The sequence below is a fragment of the Pseudorca crassidens genome, chromosome 10 (assembly GCF_039906515.1).
Source record: "Pseudorca crassidens isolate mPseCra1 chromosome 10, mPseCra1.hap1, whole genome shotgun sequence".
Lineage (NCBI taxonomy): Eukaryota > Metazoa > Chordata > Mammalia > Artiodactyla > Delphinidae > Pseudorca > Pseudorca crassidens.
In genome coordinates, this window is record NC_090305.1 from 13,677,874 (window position 1) to 13,698,573 (window position 20,700).

Here is a 20,700-nt window from a genome sequence, read left to right on the forward strand (position 1 = left end):
TCTTTAGGGAGTTTATACAAGGAATCCGATTTTTTAAAAAATGTTATATATAAAGTAAGACCTAACAAATTTAATGATGTAAGCAAAGTAGCTCATCTAGTAAGTAGAAGAGCTGGCATAAAGTTCTCAGGAACTGAATCCAGTCACGAAACAGTTCACTCATGAAGGTAGAGCTCTTTCACTGCTACCGAAGGTTCCACCCGATCCCTCACCCCAGACTGTAGGTCATACAGCGTCTGTGTGATGATGATGTTGAACACAGCATGGGAGCGGCTACTTTCTTCATTCATGTTGGTCGCAGCTACCGTCCGAGACTTATTTCCCTCAGACATCAATGACTCGATATCCTAGAGAAAAAGCAGAGGGAAAATATTAGAAGCAAAAAACCCAAGAACAGCATCCTGCCCATCAAGCATATGTGTTAATTATGACGCATCTGTCACCACCCTTCCATACAAACCTCCTGCTTCTCCTCCACAGAGCCTGTTTCGAGCTTCCACTCCCTCAGTGCTTTCTAGTGGATGAAATGTTTCCCCCATTCTTTTTATTTATTTTTAAAAATTTCTATTGGAGTATAGTTGGATTTACAATGTTGTGTTAGCTTTTGCTGTACAGAAAAGTGATTTGGTTATACATATACATACATCCGCTCATTTTTTAGATTCTTTCCCCATAGAGGTCATTACAGAGTATTGAGTAGAATTCCCTGTGCTCAACAGAGGTTTTATTTTACTTTATTTTTTTTAATAGATCTTTATTGGAGTATAATGGCTTCACAATACTGTGTTAGTTTCTGTTGCACAACAAAGCGAATCATCCATATGCATACACATGTCCCCATATCCCCTCCCTCTTGAGCCTCCCTCCCATCCTCCCTATCCCACCCGCTAGGTCATAGCAGAGGACCGAGCAGATCTCCCTGTGCTATGCGGCTGCTTCCCACCAGCCAACTATTTTACATTCGGTAGTGTATTTACATCGATGCTACTCTCACTTCAACCCAGCTTTGCCCTCCAACCCTATGTACTCAAGTCCATTTTCTAGGTCTACTTCTTTATTCCTGCCCTGCAACTAGGTTCATCACTACCAGTTTTTTTCTTTTTTTAATTCCATATATATGCATTAGCATACAGTATTTGTTTTTCTCTTTCTGACTTACTTCACTCTGTAGGACAGATTCTAGGGCCATCTACCTCACTACAGATAACTACAGTTTTCGTTTCTTTTTATGGCTGAGTAATACTCCACTGTATATATGTGCCACATCTTTATCCGTTCATCTGTTGATGGACACTTAGCTTGCTTCCATGTCCTGGCTACTGTAAATAGTGCTGCAATGAACATTGTAGTACATGTCTCTTTTTGAATTGTGGTTTTCTCAGGGTATATGTCCAGTAGTGGGATAGCTGGGTCATATGGTAGTTCTATTTTTAGTTTTTTAAGGAACCTCCATACCGTTTTCCATAGTGGTTGTATCAATTTACATTCCCACCAACAGTGCAGGAGGGTTCCCTTTTCACCACACCCTTTCCAGCATTTACTGTTTCTGGATTTTTTGATAATGGCCATTCTGAGTGGTGTGAGGTGACAACTCATTGCAGTTTTGATTTGCATTTCTCTAATAATTAGTGATGCTGAGCATCTTTTCATGTGCCTCTTGGCCATATATGTATGTCTTCCTTGGTGAAATGTCTGTTTAGGTCTTCCGCCCATTTTTTAACTGGATTGTTTGTTTTTTTGATATTGAGCTCCATGAGCTGTTTGTATATTTTGTAGACTAATCTGTTGTCTATTGTTTCATTTGCAAATATATTCTCCCATTCTGAGGGCTGTCTTTTTGTCTTGTTTATGGTTTCCTTTGTTGTGCAAAAGCTTTTAAGTTTAATTAAGTCCCATTTGTTTTTGTTTTTATTTCCATTACTCTAGGAAGTGGGTCACAAAAGATCTTGCTGTGGTTTATGTCAAAGAGTGTTTTCTTCTAAGAGTTTTATAGTGTCTGATCTTACATTTAAGTCTTCAATCCATTTGGAGTTTATTTTTCTGTATGGTGTTAGGTAGTGTTCTAAATTCATTCTTTTACATGTAACGGTGGTTTTCCCAGCACCACTTATTGAAGAGGTTGTCTTTTCTCCATTGTATGTTCTTGCCTCCTTTGTCATAAATTAAGTGCCCATATGTGCACGGGTTTACCTCTGGGCATTCTATCCTGCATCATTGATCTATATTTCTGTTTCTGTGCCAGTACAATACTGTCTTGATTACTGTAGCCTTGTGGTATAATTTGAAGTCAGGGAGGCTGATTCCTCCAACTCCATTTTTCTTTCTCAAGTTTGCTTTGGCTATTCGGGGTCTTTTGTGTTTCCATACAAATTGTAAAATTTTTTGTTCTAATTCTGTGAAGAATGCTATTGGTACTTTGATAGGGATTACATTGAATCTGTAGATTGCTTTGGGTAGTACAGTCATTTCCACAATATTGATTCTTCTAACCCAAGAACATGGTATATTTCTCCATCTGTTTATGTCATCTTCGATTTCTTTCATCAGTGTTTTATAGTTTTCTGAGTACAAGCCTTTTGCCTCCTTAAGCAGGTTTATTCCTAAGTATTTTATTCTTTCTGTTGCAATGGTAAATGAGAGTGTTTCCTTAATTTCTCTGATTTTTTGTTGTTGGTGTATAGGAATGCCAGAGATTTCTGTGCATTAATTCTGTATCCTGCAACCTTACCAAATTCATTGATTAGTTCTAGTAGTTTTCTGGTAGCACCTTTAGGATTTTCTATGTATACTATCGTGTCATCGGCAGTGACAGTTTTACTTCTTCTTTTCCAATTTGTATTCCTTTTCTTTTTCTTTTCTGACTGCTGAGGCTAGGACTTCCAAACTATGTTGAATAAGAGTGGCGAGAGTGGACATCCTTGTCTTGTTCCTGAACTTAGTGGAAATGCTTTCAGTTTTTCACCATTGAGTATGATGTTTGCTGTGGGTTTGTCATATATGGCCTTTACTATGTTGAGGGAGGTTCCCTCTATGCCCATTTTCTGGAGAGTTTTTATCATAAACGGGTGTTGAATTTTGTCAAAAGCTTTTTCTGCATCTATTGAGATGATCATATGGTTTTTATTCCTTAACTTGTTAATGTGTTGTATTGATTTGCGTATACTGAACAATCCTTGAATCCCTGGGATAAATCCCAGTTGATCATGGTTTATGATCCCTTTAATGTGCTGTTGGATTCTGTTTGCTAGTATTTTGTTCAGGATTTTTGCATCTATGTTCATCAGTGATACTGGTCTATAATTTTCTTTTTTTGTGACATCTTTTTCTGGTTTTAGTATCAGGGTGATAGTGGCTTTGTGGAATGAATTTGGAAGTGTTTCTCCCTCTGCAATTTTTTGGAAGAGTTTGAGAAGGACTGGTGTTAGCCCTTCTCTAAATGTTTGACAGAATTTGCCTGTGAAGCCATCTGGTCCTGGACTTTTGTTTGTTGGAAGATTTTTAATTACAGTTTCAATTTAATTACTTGTGATAGGTCTGTTTATATTTTCTAATTCTTACTGGTTCAGTCTTGGAAAATTGTACCTTTCCAAGACTTTGTCCATTTCTTCCTGGTTGTCCATTTTATTGGCATATTGTTGTTTATAGTAGTCTCTTATCATCCTCTGTATTTCTGCAGTGTCAGTTGTGATTTCTCCCTTTTCATGTCTAATTTTATTGATTTGTGTCCTCTCCCTTTTTTTCTTAATGAGTCTGGCTAAGGGTTTATCAATTTTGTTTATCTTCTCAAAGAACCAGCTTTTAGTTTTATTGATCTTTGCTATTATTTTCTTTGTTTCTGTTTCATTTAATTCTGCTCTGATCTTCATTTCTTTCCTTCTACTGACTTTGGGTTTCTTTGTTCTTCTTTCTCTAGTTGTTTTTAAGTGTAGGATTAGATTGCTTATTTGAGATTTTTCTTATTTCTTGAGGTGAAACTGTATTGCTCTAAACCTCCCTCTTAGAAGTGCTTTTGCTGCGTCCCATAGGTTTTGGGTTGGCGTGTTTTCATTGTCATTTGTTTCTATGAATTTTTTACTTTCTTCTTTGATTTCTTCAGTAATCTCTTGGTTATTTAGTAGTGCACTGTTTAGCCTCCATGTATTTGTGTTTCTTACAGTTTTTTTCCTTTAATCGATTTCCAATCTCATAGCATTGTGGTCAGAAAAGATGCCTGATACAATTTCAATTTTCTTAAATTTTCTGAGGCTTGATTTGTGACCCAAGATGTGATCTATCCTGGAGAATGTTCCATGTGCACTTTAGAAGAAAGTGTATTCTACCACTTTTGGGTGGAATGTTCTATAAACATCAATTAGATCTATCTGGTCTATTGTGTTGTTTAAAGCTTGTGTTTCTTTATTTTCTGTTTGGATGATCTGTCCATTGGTGTAAGTGGAGTGTTAAAGTCCCCTTCTATTATTGTGTTACTGTCGATTTCTCCTTTCACGGTTGTTAGCATTTGCCTTATGTATTGAGGTGTTTTTGTGGGTCTTTTTCTTCTCTTGTCTTTCCTGCTTAGAGAAGTTTCTTTAACATTTGTTGTAAAGCTGGTGTGGTGGTGTTGAATTCTCTTAGCTTTTGCTTGTCTGAAAAGCTTTTGACTTCTCCATCAAATCTGAATGAGATCCTTGCTGGGCAGAGTAATCTTGGTTGTAGGTTCTTCCCTTTCATCCCTCTAAGTATATCCTGCCACTCCCTTCTGGCCTGGAGAGTTTCCACTGAAATATCAGCTGGAACCTTATGGGGAGTCCTTTGTATGTTATTTTTTGTTTTTCCCTTGCTGCTTTTAATATTTTTTCTTTGAATTTAATTTTTGTTAGTTTGATTAATATGTGTCTTGGTGTTTTTCCTAGAGTTTATCCTATATGGGACTCTCTGTGTTTCCTGGACTTGGGTGACTATTTCCTTTCCCATGCTAGGGAAGTTTTCAACTATAATCTCTTCAAATATTTTCTCAGTCCCTTTCTTTTTCTCTTCTTCTTCTGGGATCCCTGTAATTCAAATGTTGCTGTGTCTAGTGTTGTCCCAGAGGTCTCTGAGACTGTCCTCAATTCTTTTCATTCTTTTTTCTTTATTCTGCTCCTCGGCAGTTATTTCCACCGTTTTGTCTTCCAGGTCACTTATTCGTTTTTCTACCTCAGTTATTCTGTTATTGATTCCTTCTAGTGTATTTTTCGTTTCAGTTATTTTGTTGTTTATCTCTGTTTGTTTGGTCTTTAGTTCTTCTAGATCTTTGTTAAACATTTCTTGTATTTTCTCAATCTGTGCCTCCATTTTATTTCCAAGATTCTGGATCATCTTTACTATCGTTACTCTGAATTCTTTTTCAGGTAGATTGCATATTTTCTGTTCATGTATTTGGTCTTGTAGGTTTTTACCTTGCTTCTTCATCTGTGACATATTTTTTTGCTGTCTCATTTTGGTTTTGGTTTTTTCTCTTTATGAGTGGGATTGTGTTCTTGTCTTACTGGTTGTTTGGCCTGAGGCTTCCAACACTGGAGTTTGTAGGCTATTGGGTAGAGCTGGGTCTTGGTGCTGAGATGAGGAACTCCGTGAGACCTCACTCCAATGAATATTCCCTGGGGTCTGGGGTTCTCTGTTAGTCCAGTGGCTTGGATTTGGAGCTCCCACCACAGGAGCTTTGGCCTGAACCCAGGCTTGTGAACCAAGATCCCGCAAGCCACCTAGGGCGGCAAAAAAAAAGAGGGGTGGCGGGGGGGGGAGGAAGGCCTTGGCTGTGGAGGGTGGGGCCTAAGCAAGGGCAAGGTTTGGGTGGTGGGTGGGGCCAATGCTCAGGACCCACAGGGCTGGAAAAGGCCCTGGGAGCTGGCGGGGGTGGGGGTGGGGCTTAGGCTCAAGGAACAGAAGGGTCCCAGGCGTGCCCCCACCCCTGGTCTCAGAGGGCAGGGGACCTCACCTGGGAGCCCAGCAGGCTCCCTGTGCCCGAGTGGGAGGAGCAATCGCCCTCCACTCCTCTCCCGCTCCTCCTGGATGGCTCCTCCTGCCTGCCTCTCCTCATCTCCCCAGCCTCAGGGGCGCCGATCCTGTCTGGCCTCCACTTCTCCTCCCCCCTCAGTCCCCCTACATCCTACTGGTTCACTTTGGGGTTCCTCTCATCTCCTTGTGCGTCAGAGTCCCCCACCAGTGGCACACAGGCACCCAAGTTGTGGGGAGACGCTAACTCCACGTCTTCCCACACCACCATCTTGACTCTGCCGCTCCCCCATTCTTTCCATCCTGCAATCGTCTTCTTCCTCTGTTAAGTACCTATTCTTCCCTTTGCAAGTTACTAAGGAGAAAAGAGCTAATATTTATTGAGCATTCCAGATACTCAATAACGGTAGTTACCTTGTTTTATTCTAACTCTCCTGCAAAGCTCTCTACTGCTTGATTATTTGCCTCCCTCCTCCAACACCGTGGCTCTCCCAGGACAGGAAACTTTCCTTCTTCGTCTCTGTACACCTGCTTTAGGACACCCAGAACCTAAGGCTCTTAAACAATTTTTGATGGATGAACTTTATAAAATAAGTATTTTCCTGATTTTACACACAAGGACACTGAAGTTCATGGAGGTCAAATAACTCTTCCCACACCTAATAAGAGGCGGAGCTGAATGCAAATCACAAATTCCTCAGCTCTTACTAATGAGTAACAGGAGGAGACAGACACTGATCCTTATAACACTGAGCTACGAGCCAGGCACCTTAGCAGAAGTGCTGACTTAGCATCTTCATGCCAGAGGGGTCTTCATTCATTTCAGGATCTCAGTGTTTTCAAAGTAATGACAGCACTTTATTTCTGATCTAAGCAATAATAGAACTGTCTATGTTTAAATGGCTGGAGAGAGTTATCTTGCAGATTAATTTTAGTCCTACTGAGCCTGAAATGATGCAAAGATAAACACAACACATAGATGGTACTTCTAAGTGGAAGGATATATTTGCTCATTCATTTATTTATCGGTATTCTTCAGCAACAGACAGCAGTTTCTTTTATGGGATTTCCAAAGTAATGACAATAAAAATAGGGACAAAACATAGAGCCAGGACATGAGAAAGCATAAAAGTCAAGGAGTAGGAAAAGGAAACGGGTCAATGGAAGAAGGATCGATTCAGAAAAATAGAAGAACCCGAAGAGTGAAAAGTAATGGAAACTAAGGCAGGAGACCCTGTCAAAGAGAAAGGGTTGAAATAACTACCAAATACTGTTTACATTTGTCCAGATTTGTCCAGAAGGACATCACTGGAAACTTCAGGGAGAACTGTTTCAGCAGAGTGCTATGAGTGAAAATATTCAGCAATCGCAAAACACTGGGCCTCCCAACAATACTGCAAACCCCTCACAACCAAGCAGGCTGAAGAGTGTGATTAAAGCCCTTTCTTTCTGTTTGGAGTGGTTAATACTGGGTTTCTGAGACCATGAATGGCGTCAATATGCTATAAAGCGTTCACATAAAAATATATTCAACATTACCTATATACTTCAAGTTACTGTCAGTTTTTAAATGACTTTTTTTTTTAATGGCACTTACCTCAAAACTAGTGACAGCCAGTTGGGATAAACCATCTACATACGGTCCCAAAACTTTATGCTCTCGAACTTTAAGAGACTGTCTACTCCTTTGAGAGAAAGGAAAAAGGAATGAATGAGTCAGACCCAACTTGAGCTTTTCTTTCTAAAAAGAAAGTACTTTTAAAAGTACTCAGAAACTAAGATTGCAATTTCAAAGGAATTTTTTTTTTTAACAATCAAAAAGTATTCTAAAAGCTATTTTATTTGGATTAGCAAAACAGCATTCCTTATGAGGAATGTCTTTTATACTCTGATTTCTATTTAAAGTAACGTATTATTTAAAAAATTCTATCTCTACTCCCAAACTAAACAGCCAGTACACAGAATACTACGTTAGGCCAACTTGCTTTAGTAGATGAACTTCAATTTCATGTGGGAGGAGGGAAAAAAAGGAAATGAAGCAAAGAACATGCCAGAATTGAACTTAACCTTCAGGCTATTCTATAAATAAGCATATTCTCAGTAAGTAATGTCTTAAGGTTTTGAGCAAGTAGTGAACAATATTAAAATGTTTTAATTTACCTTTTCAGATCAGCAGCATTGATTTAAGCTGCTTCTGTGCTGACCATTTTATACAGAAAGTAATGTTATAGTACAGTAGCTGTTTGTAGTTACTGATATTTATCCTATATTTAGAACTGGCTCTGCTGGTGAAGATTTTAGGGCTCTTTTGAATTTTTAAATGGCAATCCCGGTTTGGGACCCATGTGAAGAGCTTATCAATAGATAATTGAGATGAAAAGCAAAGCTATAATATACATTATAGCCATATTGTATACGTCACCTTTTTCATCAGATACTAATCACTTTTCAAATCAAGAGTCAATGCTTGGCATCACTCAAGTGTGGAAAAAAGAAACTAAGAATGAGCACTTCCCGAAGTCTCGACATTGTTCCCTAAGAACCTCTCAGTTATCTCACTGAATCTTAATCTCACAATTCCACAAAGTAGGTCTTACTAACGTTATTTTAAGGATGAAGAATGCAATGTGACAACAAGCAATTCTGCCGTACTCTAAACAAGGGCAGACCAAGTGCACAGTTTCAAGAGAGCTGATTTGATGCCCAAGGATTCAGAACTCGGCTCAGTCTGTTGGCACAACCAGAGATTCTTTAATGCTATTCATGAGCAAGAAAAAATAAATCTAGCACAATATCAAGTGCTTCTGATGGTGTCTAACATCTGGGATTCTTGTACACTGCTGGTGGGAGTGTAAACTGGTACAACTGTTTCGGAAAACAGGTTTGCAGTACCAAAGCTGAAGATGCTGTAGCTTCTGACCCACAATTCCACTTCTGGATGTATTCCCTAGAAACTCCTGCATTTGTACACCAGGAGGAATGTAGTACAAGAATGCTCAGAGCAGCACAGTAGTGGTAAAAAGTGGAAACCACACAAATGACAGGAGACAGAATAAATAAATTATGGTATAATTATACAGTGGAATACTAAAGAGCAGTAAAAATCAATAAGTTATTACTTCATATATCAGAACGAATGAATCATTGAGGGGAAAAGTAGCAAGTCACCGAAGGACACATGTATTATGACGCCACTTACACACAGTTAAAAATTGTGCAAAATTATGTGTAAACTCTTAAAGAGGAGGAAGATAATGAGAAATATAAAACTCGTAATAGTAAAAAAAAAAAAAATTCGTAATAGTAGGAATGGTAGGAGTTGAAACAGTATCAAAGAGGAGTACACAGGTGGCTTCAAAAATATCAGTCATGTTCCATTTATTAAGCCAAACGGTGAGTAGGACAGTCATTGATTTTATTATTCTTTAAACCTTACATATATTGTAAACATTCTTTCATATGCATTAAACAGTTAATAACTAAAACTATTTCTGATGATTGGGTCACTTCCTTTCCATCTATAATTTTTATCTTATGCCTCTAATTATACCCTTGATTATACAGCTGCTAAAAACATTTAAAAATATTTTCATCATGTTATATAAAAAATTCAGGATATTGAATTGTATTTAGAGAAGAACCTAAACACGCATACCACACATCCACCCCATAGATTTGAAACACAGGATCAAAATGCACCAAAGCGTTAACAGCAGTTATTTCTGAGTGATGGAATTATAGGTCATTTTTATTTCTTCTTACATTTACCTACTTTCTAAATTTTTATATATATTATTTTTAAATCAATAAAAATTTTAATTAATAAAAAGGTAAATGGCCCTCTCCTTCCTCTATGAAACAAACTCATCTGGTTTTTATCACCTAGCTTTTAAAAAATACAGATGCCTGGGTTTCTCCCTGGGTCTACTGAATCATAAGCGCTAGAGCGGGGGCTCAGGCCAGTGTATCCTTAAAAAGCCTCCCAAGTGATTCCAGTGTACATCCCTGGAAAAGAATGACTTGCTTAGGCTGGGTCATTTGAAACCTTCAACCACTTTGCCTCCAATTTAGAGGTGCTACTTTCCAACATAAATGGAAGGACCAATGTGTCATTTTTAACTCAATTTTTATGAATAAACCATAGTGGCAAAAATAACAAAATAGTAAAAACATCCTTTTAAATGGCATACGTAAGCAACTTTATACACGAATATAGGATAAACTATGAATACTAGATATACCAACAGGCTTTGAGAAGCTGATGATTTCTCAGTAAATGAACTGAAACTCGAGTACCGACCAAGGGCGCAAATACATATACTCACCTGCAACTTTAACTTCAGGATCACTTAAAATTATTACCCCTACTACAAGGTTAATTTCAACCACTAACTTACCCTTTGGGGTCTAAAAGATCCCGAACTTTCTCATTATAAATTTCCATATAGGATACTTCAACTTTAAAGGTCTGTGACTCATTTTGCTCCAGAGAGATCCTTTGAAACAAAGCACAGCAGAGCCTTGGAATGAGGCCCCGCTGCTCAGCATTGCCCATCATGGAGAAGGACTTTCCTGAGCCTGGAGAAGGGCAAGCAGAAAGAAAGGAGGATGGAAGAGGAAGCAAACTGTAAAGCTTCAGCTACACAAGTGTTTCATACACAGCAGCCAAGGTCACACAGCAGAAGCGGACAATTTGGCCCCCAAAGGCCAGTCCCTTGGACACCAAGGCTACTATTCTTTCTATTACACTCACGGCCTCCAGTTTGACTTTCACTGTGAGACCCAGAGGGCACCTCTCTTACAGATGGATACGTACAAATGTAAGCACTACAAATATGTAATCTTTAAAAGTACACATGGTAAATATCAAATATCACCATCAAGTAACATTAACAGTATCTTACCCACAAAATATCAATATTTCACATTTGTGAAAGTGCTTTGACATATATTCCCCTAATTGTCCTGTGATGTGACAATAGGCAGTATTGTTATGATTTACTGATTTATTCCAACTTTATAATTGAAATGATGGTCGCTCAGAGGGCTAATGGCTGAGCCACTAGCCTGTTTTTGTTTAACATCCTGGTGAAGTCCTCTAGATGATACTAAGAGGACGATACTAAGAGTTTTTCTACAGTTTTTCACTATAACATTTATACCGAGAAACTGGTAATTATTTTCTTAGTTCAAATACAGGTTAAAACTATAATTTAGGAAAATGACACTTAATAGTTTAAAACTAGCTTTGATCATTAACACTAAAATTACTCAGTTACCACAACTGTCAAAACTTCAAAATGAAGATTACTTTTGATCATCTAATTCAGCCAAACCCGTGAAGTCAGAAGCGTTTTTCTATGGTTTCCCAAAGTGTTTTCTATATCTGTTTTAAGAAATGCACATTTAATATCACTGACTGTAAGTGGCTACTTACCTGTCTGTCCATATGCAAAAATGCAAGCATTATACCCCTGAAAGGCTTTCTCAAGAATTCCTTCCCCAAGGCACTTGAAAACCACTTCTTGACCTAAAAAACAAAACAAACAAAAAAACTAAAAAGACTGATTTTTCTTGACATATTTGTAGTAATAACCGAGCCCCAGTCATTAACACATTCTCTCAATCCAAAAAGACGTTAAGTGTATTGCATATCTACTCTGTGTAGGGCTGTGGATTAAAGAACTTATTGTGTACAATTTTGCTTATCTACTCTTCTACACTATAGCTCAGTACCTGGATCTGTTTATGATTCTACCCACTGTTTCCCTCTAAGACATTTCTCTAGGCCTTCAAGTTTCCTGTCCATTGTCTGTGGGCCGTATGGAAGCATCATTTGAATTTGGTTTAGTTTCTTTTCCTGAGTTAGTAGGAAAGTGTCATTCAACACAAACTGTCTTATCTCCCCATGTGGATTCTGAGCTTCTGATGAGCAGGAACCTCACCATCCCCATCTTGGTATGTGTGTGCACCTCTGCCCCTAGCACGGTGCTAAGCCCGTGCCAGATGCGGAGCAGCTGTTCACCGCTGGTGGAGGGGATGTGCTGAGCACAGGCACCTCTCACCTGTGTTCCCAGCGGGGATTTGGGGACAGGTTCCCGTCTGTGAGCCTGTCTACAGCTCACTGTGGCTCTTGGGGGAGTTCTGTCATGTACCATCTATACTACGGTAATGCCCAGCTAAAGATCAAGGTGTGAAAATCTTTTTAAACGCTTAACGAGGCATTTACTACCCTTTGAAATTGTTGCCTTTCTAACATTCAGTCCCCACCATTAAGACAATTAAAGTGATTTTCTCCTTCCTCTGTGCAGAAACTACTGCTTTAAGTACCTCTTTCCTCTACTGGAATGAGAAGCCCCTGATGGATGTCAGACTATAATCTGTTTATCTTTGTAATCCTAGTGCCTAGTACAAAATGCTTAATAAATGTTTGTCCAAGAATGAGTCCGTTTAATCTTTTTATCCAAATGACAATTCCTTTTACGTTTGGAAATAAAGCAATAGAACATAAGCTTTTGGGTATATGTTTTTCTTTGATGCATCTGATTTTAGCAGTCTCTTGTTATATTATGACATATCATGGTTGCAGAATGGGACTCTTAAAAGTGTAAACATGAAACAAGTAATAATATTTCCGGGCTTCCCTGGTGGCGCAGTACTTAAGAATCCGCCTGCCAACGCAGGAGACAAGGGTTCGAGCCCTGGTCCGGGAAGATCCCACATGCCGCAGAGCAACTAAGCCCGTGCACCACAACTACTGAGCCCGCACTCTAGAGCCCACGAGCCACAACTACTGAGTCCATGTGCCACAACTACTGAAGCCCGTGCACCTAGAGCCTGTGCTCTGCAAGAGAAGCCACCACAATGAGAGGCCTGTGTACCGCAACAAAGAGTAGCCCCCGCTCGCCGCAACTGAAAAGAAAGCCCAGGCTCAGCAATGAAGACCCGACACAGCCAAAAATAAATTAATTAATCAATTTAATTTAAAAGAAAAAGAAATAATATTTCCAATCATTAGGTTGGCCAAAAAAAAAAAAAAACCTTGACAGTATCAAATATAGCTGGATTGAAGAAATAGGTATTTTCATAAGCTGCTGGTGGGAGAATAAACAAATGCAGCTGTTCCAAGGAAAACCTCACAGCACCAAGAAAAAGGAATATGCCCAGGCTCTCTGACCCACTGTGAGGCATCTGCCCTAGAGACTCACTCCCACAAGAGACCCCTGTAAAAGGATGTTCATGGCAGCATTATTTATAATACTGAAAGCTGGAATCAAGTTAAATGCCCATTAGCAAGGGAGTAGATAAGTAAAATGTATTTTATATGATGGAATATTACACACCATGTTTAAATAAACAAGCAAAACAAATCTATGTGTGTAAACAATGTAGAATTCAGAAACATTGTTGAGTTTTAAAAAAAGTCATGTTCAGACTGTACATATAATGTAAAAATTTATGTCAAATAGTATGTGTAATATCTATGTGTGTTAAAGTAAAAAAAAAGAAAAAACTGGATCAGAAGAAAATATACCAAATTTATATAACATTATTTCTCAACTATGGACTTCTACCGAAGAGGCATTTAAAACATGTTAGTGAAATATGTGGATATTTTTAAAAGGGTATAACTGTAAGAGGCTTCCTAAAAATATGGTTTGTTGTGAAGACTACCTAAAGATGTGTGTGTATGTGCACACACACATAAACTCGGAGGATAATAAAGTATTGTCAAAATTCTTATCCACTGAAGACACACCTTCAAAAATGCTTTTATGTGGTGGGAATGTAAATTGGTACAGCCACTACGGAGAACAGTATGGAGGTTCCTTAAAAAAACTAAAAACAGAACTTCCATATGACCCAGCAATCCCACTCCTGGGCATATACCCTGAGAAACCATAATTCAAAAAGATGCATCACAATGTTCACTACAGCACTATTTACAATAGCCAGGACATGGAAGCAACCTAAATGTCTATCAACAGAAGAATGGATAAAGAAGATGTGGTACATATATACAATGGAATATTACTCAGCCATAAAAAAGAACAAAATAATGCCACTTGCAGCAACATGGATGGACCTAGAGATTGTCATACTGAGTGAAGTAAGTCAGATGCAGAAAGACAAATATCATGATTATCACTTATATGTGGAATCTAAAAAAGGGGGTATAAATGAACTTATTTACAAAACAGAAGTAGAGTCACAGATGTAGAAAACGAACTTATGGTTACCAGGGGATAAAGGGGGGTGAGGGATAAATAGGGAGATTGGAATTGACATATACACACTACAATATATAAAATAGATAACTAATAGAACCTGTTGTATAGCACAGGGAACTCTACTCAATACTCTGTAGTGACCTATATGGGAAAGGAACCTGAAAAAGAATAGATACATGTGTATGTATAACAGAATCACTTTGCTGTACACCTGAAACCAATACAACATTGTAAATCAACTATAGTCCAATAAAAAGATGCTTTTATGTTATAGTTAAGTATGAGAGTCTTGTGCTAAGAAAATATCTGACCCATCCTGTTGCTGATCTTTGATACACATCGATATTCTTTTCTCACGTGTTTTCTCAAAGGACCTTCCTTATTCCACATGTATTCCCAAGGCCTATGCCAAAACACAGGCTTAAATCTGGACCTAAGCCCTGTAGTGCAGAAGATGGGGAATTAAACACAGCCTGTGCTCAGGCTTGTGAGAATTGATGGTGGTCCTCAGCCAGCACCCAAATGCCATCAAAGGCACTGAAAAAACACCACTTTCTTGGCACAAACAGATGAATGGAGCAATCTCGTTTGATCTTCCACACTGGTTAACCAGCCCCCATAAAGGGAGTAGGGTGAGGATGGGGACAAGATGCTTTAAGACTCGGCTAGGTCCAACATCCTGACTGTAATTCATGATTTTGATTCATATTTAGTAACTTGGAAAAAAGCAAGAGCTTGAGTTGATGAAAGGACTCAACTGCAGAGAAGCACTGTGGTCAAAGAGCTTTTCACCCTGGCTTCACAGAGCCTGAAGTCATTAACCAATCAAGGATTTATATCTCTTCTTTTATCAGGTAATGAAATGGATTACTTTCTGGTTTCTGCTTCTGATGCTGAGTAGGCTGGAATTATGAGGAATTATTTTCTCAATGTTTTTGCAAGGGCAAATCACAAGTCTTCTTTTTCCTTGGTAGGAATCATCTTTTAAAACCAAAGATCATTAACTGAAAAAAACCAAGAATGAATGCTATAGAGCTACGTGAAATAGGTTTATGATGTGTCAGGTGAAAAAACCAACACCACCACCAGCCAGGGTGTGTATACTAAAATTGCACGAAAAACAAAAAATGATCAAAGAATGCTCCAGGATATAAAAAATACAAGAATGAATTTCAGCTTGGCCTGTTTCCAAATTATTGCAGATACTAAATAGGATACGAATTAACCTGTTTAACTTGTATACTTTTATTATGTATGCTGCTAAGAAGAAAAAAAGTATTTTTTTGTCAACTGCCCCGTTTGCAGTGCACTTTCCGTATTCTATACTGCTGAATCCTTGCAATGCCTTGATATGGACTGTGATCAATAAGGAGATGGGGGGGGTGGTGAGGGCAGCACTCTGAAAGAGTAAGTCATTTGCCCAAGATGGGGCCACCAGCGAGTGGCAGGGCCTGTGGGTGTTGACTCCCAGATGGACTGAGGCCCAACCATAATCAGTGATTCAGGCTTCATGACACTGGGAATCAGTTATTCCCACCTCTGGTCTCCGTGGTATGTTTGTTTTTTTTTAAAAAACAAACTCCCAGAACTCAACACACTGCAGTATTTCTTTTTTCCCCCATGTCTGTCTCTACCACTGAATTGTGAACTCCTTTGAAAACAGGAGCTGTTGCATCTTAGCAGAGTACCTGGCACACAGTACACACTCTTATTTACTGAATTGCTCTGGTGACACTACTGTTTTTAGACTAATGTGTATTTAATTGGGCGTCCCTTTCCTCATTAGTGATGACGGAGGCGTCAAAATATTGTTGGTTGAACTTAAAAAGTTAATTGTAGGGTTTACACTTTGGATAAAGTATGGCTGTTTTTGAAATTCTAATGAGCCCCTCAAGATTACAATAGTCTTTGTTAAATAAGGCCCTGGGGTGTGAACAGACGTGTCAACATAATATGTAACAACTAATCGAATAACTTTGATAAAAATTACAGATTACACTTTTACTGACATCCATAGTTACCTCCTAGACATTGAAACAAAATATATGTGACTGAAAAAAATAAACCAGTCTCTTTGATTTCCACTAAATGTACAAATATGCTTTCCAAAAAGTCAAGTTCTTTTAGTTAGATATTTACGGTTACATTTGACAGACAGAATATAATTGAGATTTACTGTATTTAATAAAGTTTTAGTTGTAACTAGTAAAGGAAAACATTCTGGGAAACACAAAATGGAATATGAAAAAGTAGAAGACAATTATACTGTGTTTCTGGAAAGAATTTTTCTCCTTTCCATCCTTAAATAGCTATCCCAAAACACAATTTATAAAAGGGAAAATACAAAGAATTATATTGTAAAGTTCATGTATTTTTACAAATCTAAGCAAGACTGGATTCTAGAGAGAATGGAATCCATTTTGTCTACGACTTCATGTCTCAAGGGAAATTTATTATCTTTTAAGAAATAATGAATACTTTCCCACCTCTACAAAGATTCATCAACATTAACATTTTTAATAGCTCTGCTTAATTTCCACTGTATACTTAACATGCAATTTATTAACTGATACAACCTATTATAGATACTTAGATTATTTCCTTTTTCTTTTTTTCTGCAATATTTATTCTTACACATTTATCTTTGTACACTTTTCTAATGACTTTACTAGGCAAAACTCCAAAAAAAATCAAATCACTAACTCTCCTAGCAATGCATGAATCTTTTTTCTACACCTTCAACAACACTGGCTATTATCATTCTTCCTGGCTTTGACTAACAGAAAAAAAAAAAAAGGCCTTTTGTTTTGTTAAATTTAAATTTTCCTTTCCTTAGGTTATTGTCCATTTGTATTTACTCTTCAGTAAACTGACTATTTGGGTGCTATGTTTATTTTTATAAATCAATTGGTTTAGTAATTGATTAAGTATTAATTTTAAAATATCCATCATATATTAAGGATATTAACCTTTGGTCTATTATATATTGTACATATTTTTCCCCAATCTGTCATTTACCTTTCAGTCTTATGTTGTTCTTTGTTATACAAAAGCTTTTGGTCTTTCATATTCAAATCTCTCATCTTTTCCTTTATGATTTTCATCTATATGGTGTATGTTATGCTTCCAAAATCATTCTGGATTATTATTACCCCAAATTACATAGTTATTCACCCATACTTTCTTCTAGTTTTGTTTTTGGTTTTTCCAGTTTTATATCCAGATCTGAATTCTACTTCTTATCAGCTATGTAATCTTGGGCAAGATCTCCTTCACTAGTAAAACAGGAATAATAGTTGCTCTCTTACTGGGTTGCTGGTATGATTAGATAAGGCAGTACAGTAAAGCACTTGCCATAGTGCGTGGCCATTAAAAGTCTAGAATATATTTTAGCTAATATCCATTATTAATACCATCTCTTAAATCTTTAATCAACTATAATTAATTTTGGTGCAGAAAAGGAGGTAATCATCTAATTATTTTTCCTTCAATAGTTCCTCTAACTTTGCAACAGTTCTGTGAGGCAATCCAATTTTAAAGATAAAAGACACTTACTCTTAGAAAAAAAAATTAAAGGAATCATTTATTGCTATTTCTCTAGCACCTCTAGTGGTCCCACCTTTAAAATTCCACTGACCAAATGTAATGGTGGTATACTCACACGTGACAGAAAGAAGGGGGTGTGTGAATGTGTGTGTATGTGTAGGGGGGGTCATGATGAGAGGAAGAAGGAACAGTATCATTAATTATTATCTGGGCCAGAATACGCCAACCCATGTTGTCCAGTGGAGGAAAAATATTTACCATTTTTTTATAACATTAAGATATCTCAGAAAGGTAGAGGGAAACAAACAACTAAATAAATCATATCAATAAAACTGAATGCAAACAGACTCTATAGAGCTCCCCTTATTTTTTTATTCTGGTGCCTTTGTAGCTCTATGAATCCCTGGCTGGGGTTATACTTAATCAATTCTTTGGTTTGCTGACTTTCAGCCACCACTGGTAAAACAAATGATTATTTGAAAAAAGTGAAGACTGTCAACCAAAGCCTAAAAATGCCCTGTAGACGCTATACGGTCTTCTGCCCTCCTCAGCATAACCAGTTTTCCATGAAACATGAACAGTGGCTACACTTCACTCTGTGATGGACAGAAAATATGAACCATCAAAGACCCTTATACAGTCTATTAAGGAGAGTCTGGTTTATCCAAAAGACTGAAGGTGTTTTTGTTTGTTTATTTGTTTCTTTTTACTTTGTTCCTTTTTATTTTTTAAACACAGCAGTCCCTTTTTTCGGCATAGAAAAAAAGCAATTTGTCAACTGCTTTTAGAAGCTTAGTTCACACACACACACACACACACAGAGCTATTTATGCTGGAGAGTGGGAATCAGGGAATCCATAAAAGATGCACTATCCCTACCCTAAATGTTTCCCGACTCCAGTTCACACTCAAATGGGACGAAGTGCCACTCGTCTAGGGAAATACGTACCAGCCCAGAAGGGAAACAGAAGGGCAAGTTCAGAAGTCCTGAGGGGAGCAAGAGGACCTATGAGGATCTGTTTCTATCCCAGACAAACCGCACAAAGGCACAACACAGTCCAACCCAAGAGCCTGTGACTTTTCCGCAGGACCCCTGCCAGAGGGGAGATGGCCACTCTACAGAAGTCAGCTCCACGTGCCTGGCACGGGGAATCCACAGGGTCTCACTTGTTCATAACCATGACCAAGATGCCAATTTCCTCTGTGGGGTTTATGATTAGACTCCTATAGCTGTGTGGACAAATCTTAAAACCCAGGCATGCCCAAAGCAACCACAACACAATGTCAGAACAGTAGAGAAGGTTCCTGTATGGAATTTCTGCAAGCAAAGTCACAGACCTGACCCGCCCAGCCCTGAGTCACACATGATAGAGCTCTCTGAAAAGCTAACACCCTGAGTCTCCACACTTGTGTGTAACCTGTCCCTCCTGGGAATAGCAGCAATGGCCTCAAAGCTACCAGGTGTGTGCATTGGGAGCTCAGTAACCAAGGTGATTCTCTCACTGCAGCAGGGCTCTGATAGCAAAGCACAGAAGAGAAACTAGGGATGGGAGGGAAAGTGCATATCATGCATATGCTGACACCTGACTGCTTACGAGGAACAGGGTGAAACATCACAGTGGGCTATGCTCTAGGAAATGGGAGAACAAAATAAGAGGGCATAACCTTGTTTTATTCACAATCTGCATGAACCAAGGCAGTCTCACATAGATCATGGCTGATCAAAGCACTAAATATGGAGATACGAGACTGGACGTGACATGTGCACAGAATATTTCTAAGGTAGCGGCGTGGAAGAGCAGCCGGGATTTTAACACGATTCTATCATTTTAAACAGAATCCCCAGTTTTCCTTCTTTTCCCCATCTCTTTTTTCACTGGAGTTAAGAGTGAAAAAAAAAAAGGTTAAGCTCAATATTTATGATCTGGAGTTCCTGGGCATGCGCGTCTGGGAGGGTGTTTTTCCACTCCTAACCGGGCTGACAGCACTAGCGACTGTGATGAGTCTGGACTTGGCAGGTGGCCCAGCTCTAAATCCGAGCACCTGGACGGTGCAAGGCCAGTCAGGCACCTCACACATACCTGAAGGGGCGAGGAACGCCGAACCTGGACGAGGTTTCAGGCAATCTCTCCCTCAAACAGTGCAACTCTCAGAAACTGTCACATGTGGTGACTTTAAACCTGGTTTAAGTTAAATGACCCAAAACTACAGAGCTTAGATAAAGGAACTAGGGCTTTAAAGGCTTGACTTGATGATAGGAGATTTAAGTTTTAATAAACTATAGAAGATTGCCATTAAGGGGCTTGGTAAAACGACCCTGAGAACCTGGGCCTGGAGGGTAAAGGTAGACACGGGGCCATTTTCCACAGTGGCATCTGGGAGCTATCAGCACTGCAGTCCTCAGGAGTTTTCCTTGCAGCACGGCCTGGGTGACTCGCCCAGATGGATGTTTCCACCCCCTGACAGCGCTGGGGCCAGTCATGAGCTGGCAGTGAACCTCAGCTCCTTTCTTTGTTGCCGTGTAAAGTGGCTGAGTCACAGAGGAGGGGTCAGGCGTCGGGGCCCCGGATGAAAGAGCTGTGAGGACTGTCTCACAGAGAATGCATTTTGGAGTGATTCAGGAAGGTACTTTCACATATAACAACTGCTGAAAAAGGAGCTGTTCTTCACCTCTACCTGCTCGACAGTGTTTGCCACTGTGTTTCTCTGACACAGAGGCAGACCTGACTCAATATCTCTTCTGGACTGTGGGGTGCACAAGATTGACAGCACTTGAGGGAAGGTGAGAACAAAGCCCAAACCAAACACAGGCATTCAGGACTCTGGAGAACTTCTGACAGGAGGGAGAATGTTAATAGTATTATTCCTGGCTAGCTTCCAAGCCAGAGTACTCCAATAACATGATTCCCTAGGCACAGCCTCTTGTTGGGATGAGAGAGAAGAGAGGAGG

General features: G+C 38.9%; 1 protein-coding gene across 1 annotated transcript in view; it reads right to left on the bottom strand.

Annotated features, from left to right (window-relative positions):
• The window catches only part of KIF13A (kinesin family member 13A), a 217,866-nt gene that overhangs the window by 75,406 nt on the left and 121,760 nt on the right, over positions 1-20,700 (bottom strand). The window contains 4 exon segments of the mRNA XM_067752073.1: positions 213-347; positions 7,571-7,658; positions 10,371-10,551; positions 11,411-11,503. Coding sequence (XP_067608174.1) covers positions 213-347; positions 7,571-7,658; positions 10,371-10,551; positions 11,411-11,503 — 497 coding nt within the window.